Source organism: Physeter macrocephalus, chromosome 12 (assembly GCF_002837175.3).
Source record: "Physeter macrocephalus isolate SW-GA chromosome 12, ASM283717v5, whole genome shotgun sequence".
NCBI lineage: Eukaryota > Metazoa > Chordata > Mammalia > Artiodactyla > Physeteridae > Physeter > Physeter macrocephalus.
The window spans coordinates 45,130,905-45,144,228 of record NC_041225.1 but is presented as its reverse complement, the minus strand read 5'-3'; the positions used below and the strand labels follow the sequence as shown (position 1 = coordinate 45,144,228).

Genomic DNA, 13,324 nt, shown 5'->3' with positions numbered 1-13,324 from the left:
AAAAGCTGGATTATAAACCATGTGTCATATTCAAATGTACAAGATAATGCCAGACTGTTTTCCAAAGTGGTTGTATCAATCTACATTCTCACCAGCAGTGTATAAAAAGTTCCTACTCGGGCTTCCCTGGTGGCGCAATGGTTGGGGGTCCGCCTGCCAATGCAGGGGACACGGGTTTGGGCCCTGGTCCGGGAGGATCCCACATGCCGCGGAGCAACTGAGCCCGTGGGCCTCAACTACTGAGCCTGCACTCTAGAGCCCTTGAGCCACTACTGAGCCCGTGTGCCACAACCACTGAGGCCCATGTGCCCTAGAGCCCGTGCTCCGCAACAAGAGAGGCCACCGCAATGAGTGGCCCGTGCACCGCAACGAAGAGTAGCGCCCACTTGCCGCAACTAGAGAAAGCCCGTGCGCAGCAACGAAGACCCAAAGCAGCCAAAAATAAATAAATAAATAAATTTTTAAAAAAAAGTTCCTACTGTTCTACATCCTCACTAACGCTTGGTATTCTCAGTCCTGTTCATTTTTGTCAGTCTAGTAGGTATAAAATAATACCTCATCATGATCTTGGTTTGGTTTTTCTTGATTACTAATGCACATCTTTTCATGTTTATTCTACATTTGTACATTATTTTCTAAAAAAATACCTGTTAATATCTTTTGCCATATTTTACCATGTTATCTTTCTTCTTTTTTTTTTTTGGCCTCACCGCACAGCATGCAGGAGGGATCTTAGTTCCCCGACCAGGAAATGAACCTGAGCCCCCTGCAGTGGAAGCCCAGAGTCTTAACCACTGGATCACCAGGGAAGTCCCTATCTTTCTTCTTTTTGATTGACAGGAATTCTGTATACACCCTGGATCCTTTGTAAAATATAGCTATATCATATATATCTTGTAAGGTATCTATCATATGTATGATATGATAGAGATATAAGAGATATATTTTTGATAAGATATATATATGTACATATATATAACAGATATATATATGCACATCCTTTGTAAGTTGTATCTGTATCTTCACCACATTTGTGGCTTGTCTTTCCACTCTATCATATAAAGAACAAAGGTTCTTATTTCAACATAGGCCAATTTATAGATCTTTTCGTTTATGATAACACTTTAAACGTCTTATTTAAGAAATTCTCCCCACCCTAACCTAAGGGTCATAGTGGTATTTTTTTCCTAAATTTTAAAAAGTTTTTTATCTTTTATATTTAACTTATCTAGAGTTAATACTTGTGATATGTAAATATAATGGTTTGCAGTATTAAAAACTCACATTAGGTGGAATTCACCAATGAAATCATGGGGAAATAAAGCTGGGACTCTCAAATAACCTTTTAAGAGATTAGCTCTTGCTCCCTTGCCCAATCTGTCCCTGAACTAGAGTATGACTCTGATTGCCAGTAACCTTCATAGACCTAAATGAAATTCACATGAACGGTTGCAACTGAGACTTTTGCTTCTGCAATGCACTAGCATACATGTTATTTAATGTAGTTTGGCTGTCAAAAAACGGAGAGAATTTTTAGTATGTTGACCAAATTTCTGAAATTTCTTTACATTGCATTAAACCCGGCAAACAGAAACATCTCCAAACGACAAAATAAATTTATTTCAATTGGGCACTAGGGAAAAAATGGTGTTATTCTAAAGCAGGACCTTCTTTATGTTCCTAGCGGCTTCATGGTTGACTAAAATGGTTAGAAGTTACAAATGAGTAATCCAAGGCAAAATCTGTCCCTAAGCCAAGAGAACCACCTTTTACCTCTAATAAAACAATGCGAATGGTTCTCTGATACTTCTCTACTTTATTAAGGTTAACCAACATGGTATTTATATATCTAAACATTTACTGTAAATTTTCAGTGATGTTTAGATTCTGAATTACCTTTCTATAATTAAGTTAAATTTAGGCACATTCGTTTGTATTTTATAGAAAACATTTATCTTTAGGTCACAAATAGGAATAAGCTATAATTTGCAAATGTTACAAAGGTGATTCCAAATCTCAGCTAAATTCTTTCCAAAATTGCAACCACTCATTCAGTCTTTCATAAAAATAGAGACCAAACACAATTGCTTAAACTTATCACTGTTGAGAGATTCTGGTAACTAAGAAATTCCTGAAAGAGTAATAAGCCGTGATTATTGGAAAGCTCAGAACACTGGCAAGGCTTAACTGCAAAGTACTTAACAGAAGGCCACAAATTTTGTTTTCCTAAGAGGAGCTAGGAACTATAGATGTCACTGAGTAGTGCATTGAAATGGCATTGCCTAGGGTGAGTGTTGCACAGAAACTCCAGGTCACCTCTTCTTGATCTATTATTTTGGATAAGCTTCCACTATCATAGCATGGCCCTGTAAAGGAAAAACAAGTTCAATTAGAGCAATCAAATGCGATGAATCCGGCCAGTACAGAGGCAGCATAGAACAACGGGAAAAATATAGGCTTTGGAACTTAATCCTGGCTCTGCCATTCAAACACTGTGTGATCTTGGGAAAGTTATTAGGATTCTGAACCTCAACTTCCTCTCTAAAATGGGGTTCATGGTGCCCACTTCGAAGTGTTTCCGTGAGCATTAAATTAGATAGCACACAATGTATGTATACACACACACACACACATACATGTATACACATGTGTATCAGAGTCTATCTAGAAGAGTCTGACTCCTAGTAGATGCTCCGTAAGTGGTTACTATTAAAATAAGCCAGAGGGGCTTTTTTAGCTGTTTAAAAATAAACGCAATACAGTGAATCCAACAACAGCCTTCTCTCTCTCCTAGATAAGAAAACTGAGGCTTTGAGAGGTTTAGTTACTCATCCAAATCCACAAAGCTATTAAGTAACAGGGCCAGGACTTGAAACCAGATGATTCCAAAACCTGGTCTCTTCTTTACTACTCTATGCGGGTGAAGATGATGATTTGAGGTCCCACAAAGGTAAAAAGGTAGAAAATCCCTTTCCTAGTACTAGGCACAGTGCTATATCCAAGTTATCTCCCGAGTTTAAACCTAGTATAGAAATTAATGATTTCATGAGTCTAAATCCTATCTGATAATCATAGTCATTCTATCTATTGGACTGCTATCAAACTAGTTAATAGCCTAACTAATCTCTCTGCTTCTAGATTCAATTCAATCCCCACAAATATTTATTAAGCAACTATTATTTATAAGGCACCAAGCTGGAACACTGTGTGGGTACAAAGTTTTGCTACATGGTCTGTATCCTCAATCTAATATACACTGTAGTTCAACAAACTGCTAAATACCTTGATACAGGCACAAGCAAACAAAAGAACACGGATGGGAAGGTTTGACAACTGAAGGGTTGTCCTAGAAGGGCCCATAATAAGGTAGAATATTCCTTCTCCTGTTTTATTTCAACTGTGTTGTTTTCATGTTCCAAATCTTTTACATTGCACTAGATCAGTGGTTCTCAACGGCAGTGATTTTGCTCCCTCCCCTCCCCAGAGGACATTTAGCAATGTCTGGAGATATTTCTGGTTGTCCCAACTGTGTGTGTATGGCGGGGGGGCGGGGGGTGGGGAGTGAGGGGGTGGTTTGCTACTGGTATCTAGTAGGTAGAGACCATGTTAGACACCCTACAACTCACAGCACAGTCCCCTCACCCGCAACAAAGAATTATCTGGCCCAAAATGTTACTAGTGCCAAAGCTGAGAAATCCTGATCCACAATGATGGATTCCTCCTTTGATCTAATCATGTTTGTAGCACTCATTTGGCTCTTGATGAAACAATGCCAAGTTTAATCTAGTTTCTAAGATGCATCATCTCCTTCTTCACTATACTGTAAACTTCTAGAGGTAAGTAATAATACTGGATATTATTCTTTGTTCATCTGCAAAAGCATCTAGTATTGTGTTATTAATCCTCTATGTGCTAGATTAAAAAATTAGGGAACAAACACTCAAAACCAAAGGACATTAACCTATGTGGACTATGCACTATGTGCAATGCTACGCACTAGTTACCTCCCTCTTTTAAACTTGGCATAGAAAGATAAGAGGGAGGGCTCCAGCCCCGATTTACCATGGTTTTCTGTAAATGAAGTTACACAGATTAGAAAACACTTCTGATCGTGAAGTCTAAAATATTCCAACCTAAAAATAACTGATCCCTTGCTTCTTCAAAGTCTCTGAGAAAAAGCCATAAATAAAGGCTTTTAAATGTAAGATGTTTATACTTTTACATATCTTATTCATCTTGGTCGGCAACAGATAGTTTCTGTTACCTGGAGAAAAATCAAATCTGTTTCCATCAGGGTTGGAAAAAAAAAAAAGATTACAACCAGCCTTCCTTTTGGATTTTATTCCCACGGTGAAATGCTATAGCAGGTAGGAAGTTTCGTCAGTAACATAAGTAAAGCAGACAGAAAAAAAATCTGTAGAAAAACATAATTTTCCTCAGCTAAATAGCAATACGTTATCCAGAGGCAGATTAATTCTCCATTAAGGTATAGTTCAATTCTCAAGAAAGACTTGGAGAGATTTTATGGATAAGGTCTCATGGTGACTAGATAAATGAATAAAATTTTACAATTAAAGAAGGAAATATATCAAAGTGTGAATAATGATAGTGTCTGATGAAGGGATTATACGTGATTATAATTTTATTTTCTAAATATTTTTTGTATTTTCATAATTTCCATAAGGAGCACATATAACTTTTATAAACAAAAAACATAAACATTATTTTAGGGAAAAAAAATAACTTGGATTTAAATAGATTCTTCCTTTCAAAGTACTATCAGAATTAAAGTTGTACTCCCTCCCCACAAACATGGGCTGCTTTTTTCCCGGTTGTCTGTCGTCAGAAAAATCGCTCTAAGACTGTTTCAAATTAAGCTAAATCAACCATTCTTGGATGAATCTGTTTTGTTTCCAAGAAAATGACTTTCTGGAAGCTCCTATGAAGCTTCTGTGACATACCTGCCCTCCAGCTGCACAGGCGGCAACTAACCCATACTGGCCTCCTTCCTTCTGTAATCTGTTGGCAGTTGCCATCACCAACCGACAGCCAGTGGCTCCAAATGGGTGCCCCAGGGAGAGTGATCCACCCCAGATGTTAAACTTCTCCAAAGGAGGCGATCCAACCTGGCTCCCACAAAAATAAACACAAATATAAAGATGAGTTTACTTAAGAATCAGGCCAGGCTCGTAGTTAACAGGTAGTAATGGCAATAAAGGGAAGTAACTAACTTAAGACAAATCACAAGTTATTTTACTGCAAAAGAAAGAAATTCTAAATCAATTCTGAAAGCCAAGGGCCCATTTATTTTTCATCTAACATCAGATGGATGAACAAAGACAACCTAAAATTTTGCTTTTATTTTATTTTTTGTTTTTTAACATCTTTATTGGAGTATAATTGCTTTACAATGGTGTTAGTTTCTGCTGTATAACAAAGTGAGTCAGCTCTGTGCATACATATATTCCCAGATCTCCTCCCTCTTGCATCTCCCTCCTATCCTCCCTATCCCACCCCTCTAGGTGGTCACAAAGCACCGAGCTGATCTCCCTGTGCTATGCAGCTCTTTCCCACTAGCTATTTTACATTTGGTAGTGTATATATGCCAATGCCACTTTCTCACTTCGTCCCAGCTTACCCTTTCCCCTCCCCGTGTCCTCAAGTCCATTCTCTAAGCCTGCATCTTTATTCCTGTCCTGCCCCTAGGTTCTTCAGAACCATTTCTTTTTTTAGATTCCATATGTATGTGTTAGCATATGATACTTTTCTCTTTCTGACTTACTTCACTCTGTATGACAGACTCTAGGTCCATCCACCTCACTAAAAATAACTCAATTTTGTTTCTTTTTATGGCCGAGTAATATTCCATTGCATATATGTGCCACATCTTCTTTATCCTTGCTTTTATTTTTTTCTAAAGAATTTCCAGGAGGTATTTTTCAACTAAGAAATAAATATATGTAATGAAACACAAAATTCTTCATAAGAAGCAGCAGCTTTCCTCTTCATATTTTTATCAGCAGGTATTAAAGTGCTTTGGAAATGCAAGCTTTTTTTTGGCTACGCTGCACGGCATGCAGGATCTTAATTCCCCAACCAGGGATCGAACCCACGCCCCCTGCAGTGGAAGCGCAGAGTCTTAACCACTGGACCGCCAGGGAAGTTCCTCGAGCATATTTTTAACCAGAAACTTACCTTGGCTTTTCTACCCATGTAGTTTTGTGCAAACCAATCAGAATCCATGGCTTTCAAATTAGCCAAAATCTGACCCTAGAAAGGAAAATAACTCAATAAGGACCTTGTTAGTAATGTCCCTCAAGGCGTTCTTTGAGTTTGTCTAACTTTAGCTAAGCAAACCTTTAAATCAGTTTTCAGTGAATATTTCCTAAAGAAACAATCTGGTACTTTTGAAGGGCCTCAAAGTGATAGCTTCAAAAGGTATGTTTTTCAGCACTGTGTGTGTAGCCCTGGATTCCTCCCATCATGCCCTTCCCAGCAGTGTAAGTCAGTACTTCAAATATAAAGCTCCACTCTTGTTTTACTCATATTAAATGATTATAGTCCTTTGATATGTGTCTTTAAAGTGACTTACTGAGAAAGCTTCATGAAATTCAAAAGCATCAATATCATTCATTGTTAATCCTGCCTTTTCTAAAACTTTTGGAGTAGCATATGTTGGTCTGAAAAGAAAAAAATAAGTGATACAATATTAAAAGTTTAATTTTTAACCTAAGAGCTCCTTCATATTCCCCAAACTGAGTTCTACATAATTATCAGAGTGTCTTCCACTCACTCACTGATTCTACTGTACAAATATTAAGCGTTGGTGATACAACATTAAACTGAACAGACATGGCCTCTGCCCTTTGCAGTTGATACTCTGGGCTCAGAGAAATAGATAATAAGCAAGTAAACAATTAACGAGGACATATTAATAATGTGAAGAGCTAGAAGAACACAGAGTTCAAAGGGCAGAGCATCAGAAGGGGCGTGGCTAGTTACAGGACATAATGGAGGCTAGTGAGGGTAGAGCCTCGTGAGGGAGGGAGAGGAGTCTAAACATTAGGAGGCTTTTATAAAAAGCTATTCTGAAGACTGTTGCAGAGTGTGTGGCAATATGAAAAAAATGCTTATGACATCTTAATGTAAAACAAGAATACAAAATTGTATATATATTGTAATTATAAGTAGAAAAGTAAAGAAAAAAGTGGAAGACTCCAAAACTAAAAAATGATAAAGCAACATAAAAGATTATTATTATTTAAAAAACCCAACTCACAAGCCAATTATGAACTCAGGGCTTAATGTACTTTAAAATCTATGTAAGAAACATTGGTAACCAAATATTTTTCATTATAATCCTAGGATATACACTGCTACCTACCCAAGTAAAAGCTGATCTTTTGGATCCTGAGACACGTACATGAAATCCCTAGGTAAAAAAAGAGAGTTAGCTCTAGTACTAAAATAAAGAAACCAGAGGCAATTTATTTGAACACTTACTTTACCTCAAATATGCCTTCGGCTTATAACCCATGGCCAGAGCTTTTTCCTCTGCCAAAATCAGCACTGCAGATGCACCATCGGTCTGAAATGTTGACCGGAACAAAAATGTTAAATTCTGCAGCCTCTCTGGTGGTCTTTCTTCAGCCACCTTCTATGCCCTGTTCCTAAATCTACCAACCAGTAACACTTATACAGTGCCTCTATATAACAAAACCTTTTCATTTTATCCATCGTTAAGTCACAATTCAAACACACACACCAACCCACTTTTGGAAGACGAGGGTAGAAGGGCCTATTCAGAAAGTATCGTAATCATCAAAATGGATGAGGAGAATAGGTAACTCTAGAAATATGTGTTCATGATAAACTAAAAGTTTTTTGCTTTTAGTGCAGAATATGAGGAATTTTATGAATTGAAACAATCTCCAAAAAAATCTCTTATTTATTGATTTATTTTTACATTTTCTGGACTGTTTCCCAGCTGCTTCCTGCCTGTGGCTTCGAGGTGATTTCCTTCTATTTATAGACTATAACAATGGGAGAAGAAGAAATAGGTAGATAGCTGAGAACATAAGAACCATGGCCTTCCCTCTCTGGACCTACCCCACATGATTTTTTCCAACTAACAACTGAGGAGTTGGGGGACAAAGAAGTACCACTCACAAAAGCCCTTTACCATTGCTTCAAAAGAAAGAGCTCAAAAAAAAAAAAAAAAAAAAAAAAATCCTAAAGGAAAGGAAGCTACTCTCTAGAATTTGCAAAATCAAAACAATTTCTACCACATCAGACCAAATTTTTATAACTCAGTAACTGTGAAGAGGCTATGTAGCCACTACTGACAGGTGGGCATAAAGTCTGGAAACACAGGTGACTATACATAATGATATCACATCAATAATATATTCAATGTGTAGTTGTGCAAAATTGCAGTGAATGTGGTGTGTTAACAAAATCTCTGAAAATCCATGTATTTGTGATGCATTACCTCTGATGATTCGTGTTTCTGATTTTTGATGAATAAACCTGAACCTTTTGCACACCCCACAAGTAATCAAGGGGGTTCAGATCTGCCAAGAGTGTAACCCATACCATATGGCCCTATCATCCAACTTGGTTTTGGAAATAATCACCTAACCAACCCTTCACCACTCAGGCTTTACGGAGTGGTACACCATCCTGTTGGAACCACTTCAGGCACCCTTGTCCGAGCTCAACAGCAGGCATTAAATAATCATTTACCAAAATCAAATATGTCAAACATTTGCCTATGTTTCTAGACTGTATATCTGGGTAGAGGAGTTACACTGTAAAAGAAACATTGACCAGATGAACTATATCCAGAAGACTACACCCAAGGTAGTAGGAGAAGGGAAACCACATCTCCCAAGCAGAAGCAGAATCAGCAGGGACATTCAACTGAGGAGAAGAAAAAAAACCCCAGCAAGGACATGAAGCTACCTGCATATAAGTAAAATAGCAACAACAGAAATCAAGGGTAGATTTATTCCATGATGCCTACAGGAAAGTAATTTGGGGGCCGGCATAAAACATAATTTTCTAACAATCAGAGCTAGGAGAAGTATCTTCTCACTCTCTCTGCCTACGTTCCAAGCCTTATGACTCCCTGAATTCATATCCTATGTTCCAACCAAACTTTTCCCCAAAGAGGTCCTTGCTCTCCTAACTCCTGATTTTGCATTTGCTGTTCCTTTTGCCTAGAATGCCGTTTACACACTACTTGAATTGGCTTGTACTCTTCCTTCAAGATTCTCTGAGCAAGGGTCACCTCCTCTAAGAAGCCTCTTTGACTCACCCATCTATGTATCTTCCCCAAGAGCCTATGCTTATAGTCTTCACAGCACTTTCTCACTACATTACAATAAACTGTTTTTTTAATCTCCAGTGCCTAGCACAGGCAGTCAAAGGTTTTTGACTGCTGAAGTGCCTAAAGAGAACAGCTTTTTTGTATCAGAATAGTGACTGGGTCAGGAGACTTCTATGGCTTTAAAAACTATAATTCTATTTTAATATTATCTTTGTAATTAGGAAGTATATTTTTAAGTCTCTACTCGTAATACACACAAATACCTCTATTTCAGGCTTTTCTATTCAGGGTACACAACTATAAAAGATCACTAGTAAACACATATAGCACACATAGTTACCAGAAAAGAAGAATTTGCAGCTGTCACTGTGCCATAGGGCTTGATGAATGCAGGTTTTAGTTTGGCCATTTGCTCCAGGGAGGAAGGACGAATGCCATTATCTTGAGTAACTGTATCTTTTCCTATAAAAATATGAAGTTTTTAACTCTAAGGCACAACAAGCATTATATATCTTCTCCAGAGAAACACACTTTAAAAATTACAAGAACAAATAAAATGTAAACCACAGATATTCACTAAAAAGAAAGCCTTTTATAGTTATCAAGATAGTACCAAATTTGAAAATAAATTCTTAAGACTTTTGGGAAATAATCTAAATGATTTAACATTAGAAAGGATACCCTATTTTCTTAACATATTCACTCACATTTGGCTCTTCTATACAGAAGAGATATGAATGAAGAATTTTAAAAACAGGCAGGCACGTAAGAACTAAAACATATCTGCAAGATCTAAAGGAGACATAAAAACTTCTCTCTTTAAAAGTTTTACCAGGGACTTCCCTTGGTGGTCAAGTGGTAAAGAATCCACCTTCTAATGCAGGGGACGTGCGTTCCAGCCCTGGTCAGGGAACTAAGATCCCACGTGCCTTGGGGCAACTAAGCCTGCGCACCACAACAACTGAGCTCGCGCGCCTCAACGAGAGAGCCTGTGTGCCACAAACTACGGGGCCCATGCGCTCTGGAACCCGCGCACCACAACTACAGAGCCCACACACCCCGGAGCCCGTGCGCCACAACTAGAGATAAGCCCGCGTGCCGCAACGAGGAGCCCGCATGCCTCAACAAAGATCCCGCGTGCTGCAACTAAGACCCGACACGGCCAAAAATAAATACATAAATAAATAATAAAATAAAATCTTAAAAAAAAAATGTTTACCTACTGTTACAACAAGGATTGAAACTTGAGTCCATGTTTAAGAATAAAGGCTGAGTGTTTTGGAATGAGAACCATCACATTTACTGGAAAGTCACTCAGGGTCTTTGGAGTTTTAGAAGAAATTCAGAACTCCCTAACAAATATCAAGAGCATTAAGAGCATTCTCCTCTACAAAGTTAAGCAAACTGTTTTACCTGGTACTTTGAAGGGCACGACATCAGAAAGGAGTCCCTCATCCTGTGCCTTTCTGGCCAGGCTGTGTGAGCGCAGTGCATACTCATCCTGTTCCAGCCGAGAAATAGCAAAGGCGGCAGCCAGTCGGTCTGCAGAGTGGCCCATGGTCTCATTGGTGGAGAATTCGGCCACTGCTGGAAGCTGGGAAAGGAGATATTCAGGACCAGGCACACTGTTAACAGGTGCTGTACCATACCTAGGGTTATCTGGGAAAGTTAAAGTCTACTATCAATCAAGAGCAAGACAAGGGAAGTTCTTTCTGCGCAGGGCATCTCTAAAAAGGGCTTACAAATTCAAATCTTCGAACCACTATTTTTTCTTTCTTTCCATCTTGACCAAATAATTAACCTTTCCCTGTAACTAACAGAATCTGCAACTGCTAGAGCATAACTGAACCCATGCTAGCTCCCCTAAGTCTAAATCTCTGCAATGGGATGCTTCGGCAACACAAGTCTTTATGTAAGCGTTCACAAGTCTCACCTCGGGTGACAGGAAATTCAATCTGAATTTAGAGATTAAAGACAGTCGCTGACCCAGAGTCTTGGCCTTACTGAGATCCAGCATCATCTTCCTCATTCTCCTTGAGTGGCGAATAGGGATGTCAGACATTAACTCTACACCGCCTGCCACGACCACGTCACACTGGCCGGAAGCAATCAAGCTGACAGCTACAGGGCACAGGGCACAGGTACATGAACATCTCTTGTATAGATAACCAGGCCATTGGTAATTTAAGCTGCTTTTCCTTTTTTTAAATTTAGGCTTCTTGATTTAAAAATTGTATGATACTTACTGGCATTGTACAACATGTGTAATTAAGGTTTCTACCTCTTCAGAGGGATTAGGGTAAGTTTTTTAAATGACTAAAAATACATTCAACGCACTGGAGAAAAACAAGTTTCATTCAGGCTGTATGGACATCAACTTCCGGAATTATCCACTGGATCGACTCTCAAACAAATCGTATTCTAAACCAGAACTTTTGGCATATTTTATATGCTCCCAGCTTTAGTTTCCATAACGACTTTTTTCCTATAAAGAGAATTTCAATTTCTACTAGAAGCTAGAGAAATTTTGGCTTTTAGATAGAAGGCAGCCCCTTTCCCTCTTTATGGCCACTGGCAAGCATTGTGTCGCTCTACCCAGGAGCGGTCCCGTGCTGTGTGGAGTGGGGGACGCCCCCATCCCTGCCTCTGGCTTCATCCCCTGCCACCCCTTAGGTGGCAACCTGGTCTTGATGTCACTAAGAGAGCACATGATGACCATATCTTTCACATTTCCTGTCTTTTCACAATAAGGGTTGATGCTACAAAATGTCCCACAGATTTGCTAAGTTTTTTAGGAGAATTTCTAACTAATTATAAAAATGCCTAGATGTGGGGAAAAAGTAGAGGAAAAGAGTTGTATCATCTAAAGCAGTGACTTATCACTGTGACGATGGTAGAGGGAGGAAGGCCACAATCTTCATGGGGGAGTATCATATTAGAATCACCTAACTAAAATCTAGCAGGTTATAAACTTCTCACGCCTCAAATCTAGAAGTATCCCTCCAATAAATAATCCCTGAGATAGCCAGCCACACTACTGATGGAGAAACTACAAGAATGGTTGTGGTCCTCAGGTACGGAGGGCAGGAAAAAGGGTTGAGAACTACTGTCAAAAATAAAAAAATTTAAACATTACCTTATTTTTTGAAACACACAGAGATCACTTATTTCTGTTAAGAGTAGTTTTTAATGATCATATAAAAGACAAAGGAGAACCAACATGTACCTCCTGCGGTCAAAAAACCATACCTGTGGTCATGGCTTGGTTGGAAGAGATGCAAGCCATGGTGACAGTGTGAGCAGGAGTCTTGTCAGAGAAGCCAGCTCCGAGGGCAGCCTTCGGGAAACAGTGAATCAAAGGATCGCTTATGAAGGCAGTGCTACGTGTAAATGGTGCTTTAAGCAATACTTCACTGTATGGTACATCAGAAAAGGATTTGCCTTCAGTAATCCATAGAGTAATATTTAAAATAAAACTAAGCACATCACAGAAATGGTTTCCTAATTTTTCGTCTAGCCATTAACTGACAAGCACTCTGCCAAGTTCCTTGTAGCCATTTTCTAGTGTGGTATACAAGCCTACCACAGTCTTGCAGTTCACCTAATTTCTTAGCAATGCTTTTCTCAGAGCTTTAAGGACGTTAATATGTAATTTGATTTTAACTTGTTTAAATTTGCAAGTAAACCTAAAGTAAACCTGCTACACACAGTTGAGGGAATGATGACCTATATCTTGGTGTGGGGTTCTCATGACCTATGTTCCTGCAGTTATAAGGCTTAGTAGTAAAGCAAAGTCATCAAACATGAAAATAATTTCTGAAGAACTGACTCCTCATGAACAGATTCCCACACAGGTCCCTGCCTGCTTACACACATCTCTACTTTCGCTGACTGCCTGATATTTCAGACGGTACACCGTGATCCAACACAAAGAGGAACTGGAAAACACGCCAAACATGCAAGAGTTCAAGTTGATGAAAGAAATTTTGGAAA

At 38.8% G+C, this 13,324-nt stretch overlaps 1 protein-coding gene across 3 annotated transcripts in view; it reads right to left on the bottom strand.

Annotated features, from left to right (window-relative positions):
- Positions 1–1,598: 1,598 nt before the first annotated feature.
- The window catches only part of HADHB (hydroxyacyl-CoA dehydrogenase trifunctional multienzyme complex subunit beta), a 39,589-nt gene continuing 27,863 nt past the window's right edge, over positions 1,599–13,324 (bottom strand). For 2 of the 3 annotated variants that reach the window (XM_024119070.3, XM_028497001.2), the window contains exons 7-15: positions 12,581–12,668; positions 11,265–11,452; positions 10,745–10,925; positions 9,672–9,793; positions 7,509–7,588; positions 7,385–7,432; positions 6,593–6,680; positions 6,196–6,270; positions 4,863–5,126 (exon numbers count right to left, since the gene is read on the bottom strand). In XM_024119070.3, the coding sequence (XP_023974838.1) occupies positions 4,878–5,126; positions 6,196–6,270; positions 6,593–6,680; positions 7,385–7,432; positions 7,509–7,588; positions 9,672–9,793; positions 10,745–10,925; positions 11,265–11,452; positions 12,581–12,668 (1,119 nt within the window). In that variant the 3' untranslated portion in view covers positions 4,863–4,877. Of the gene's footprint in view, positions 2,367–4,862; positions 5,127–6,195; positions 6,271–6,592; positions 6,681–7,384; positions 7,433–7,508; positions 7,589–9,671; positions 9,794–10,744; positions 10,926–11,264; positions 11,453–12,580; positions 12,669–13,324 lie in introns of those variants that run through there. The other variant, XM_028497002.1, reaches the window with a different exon arrangement.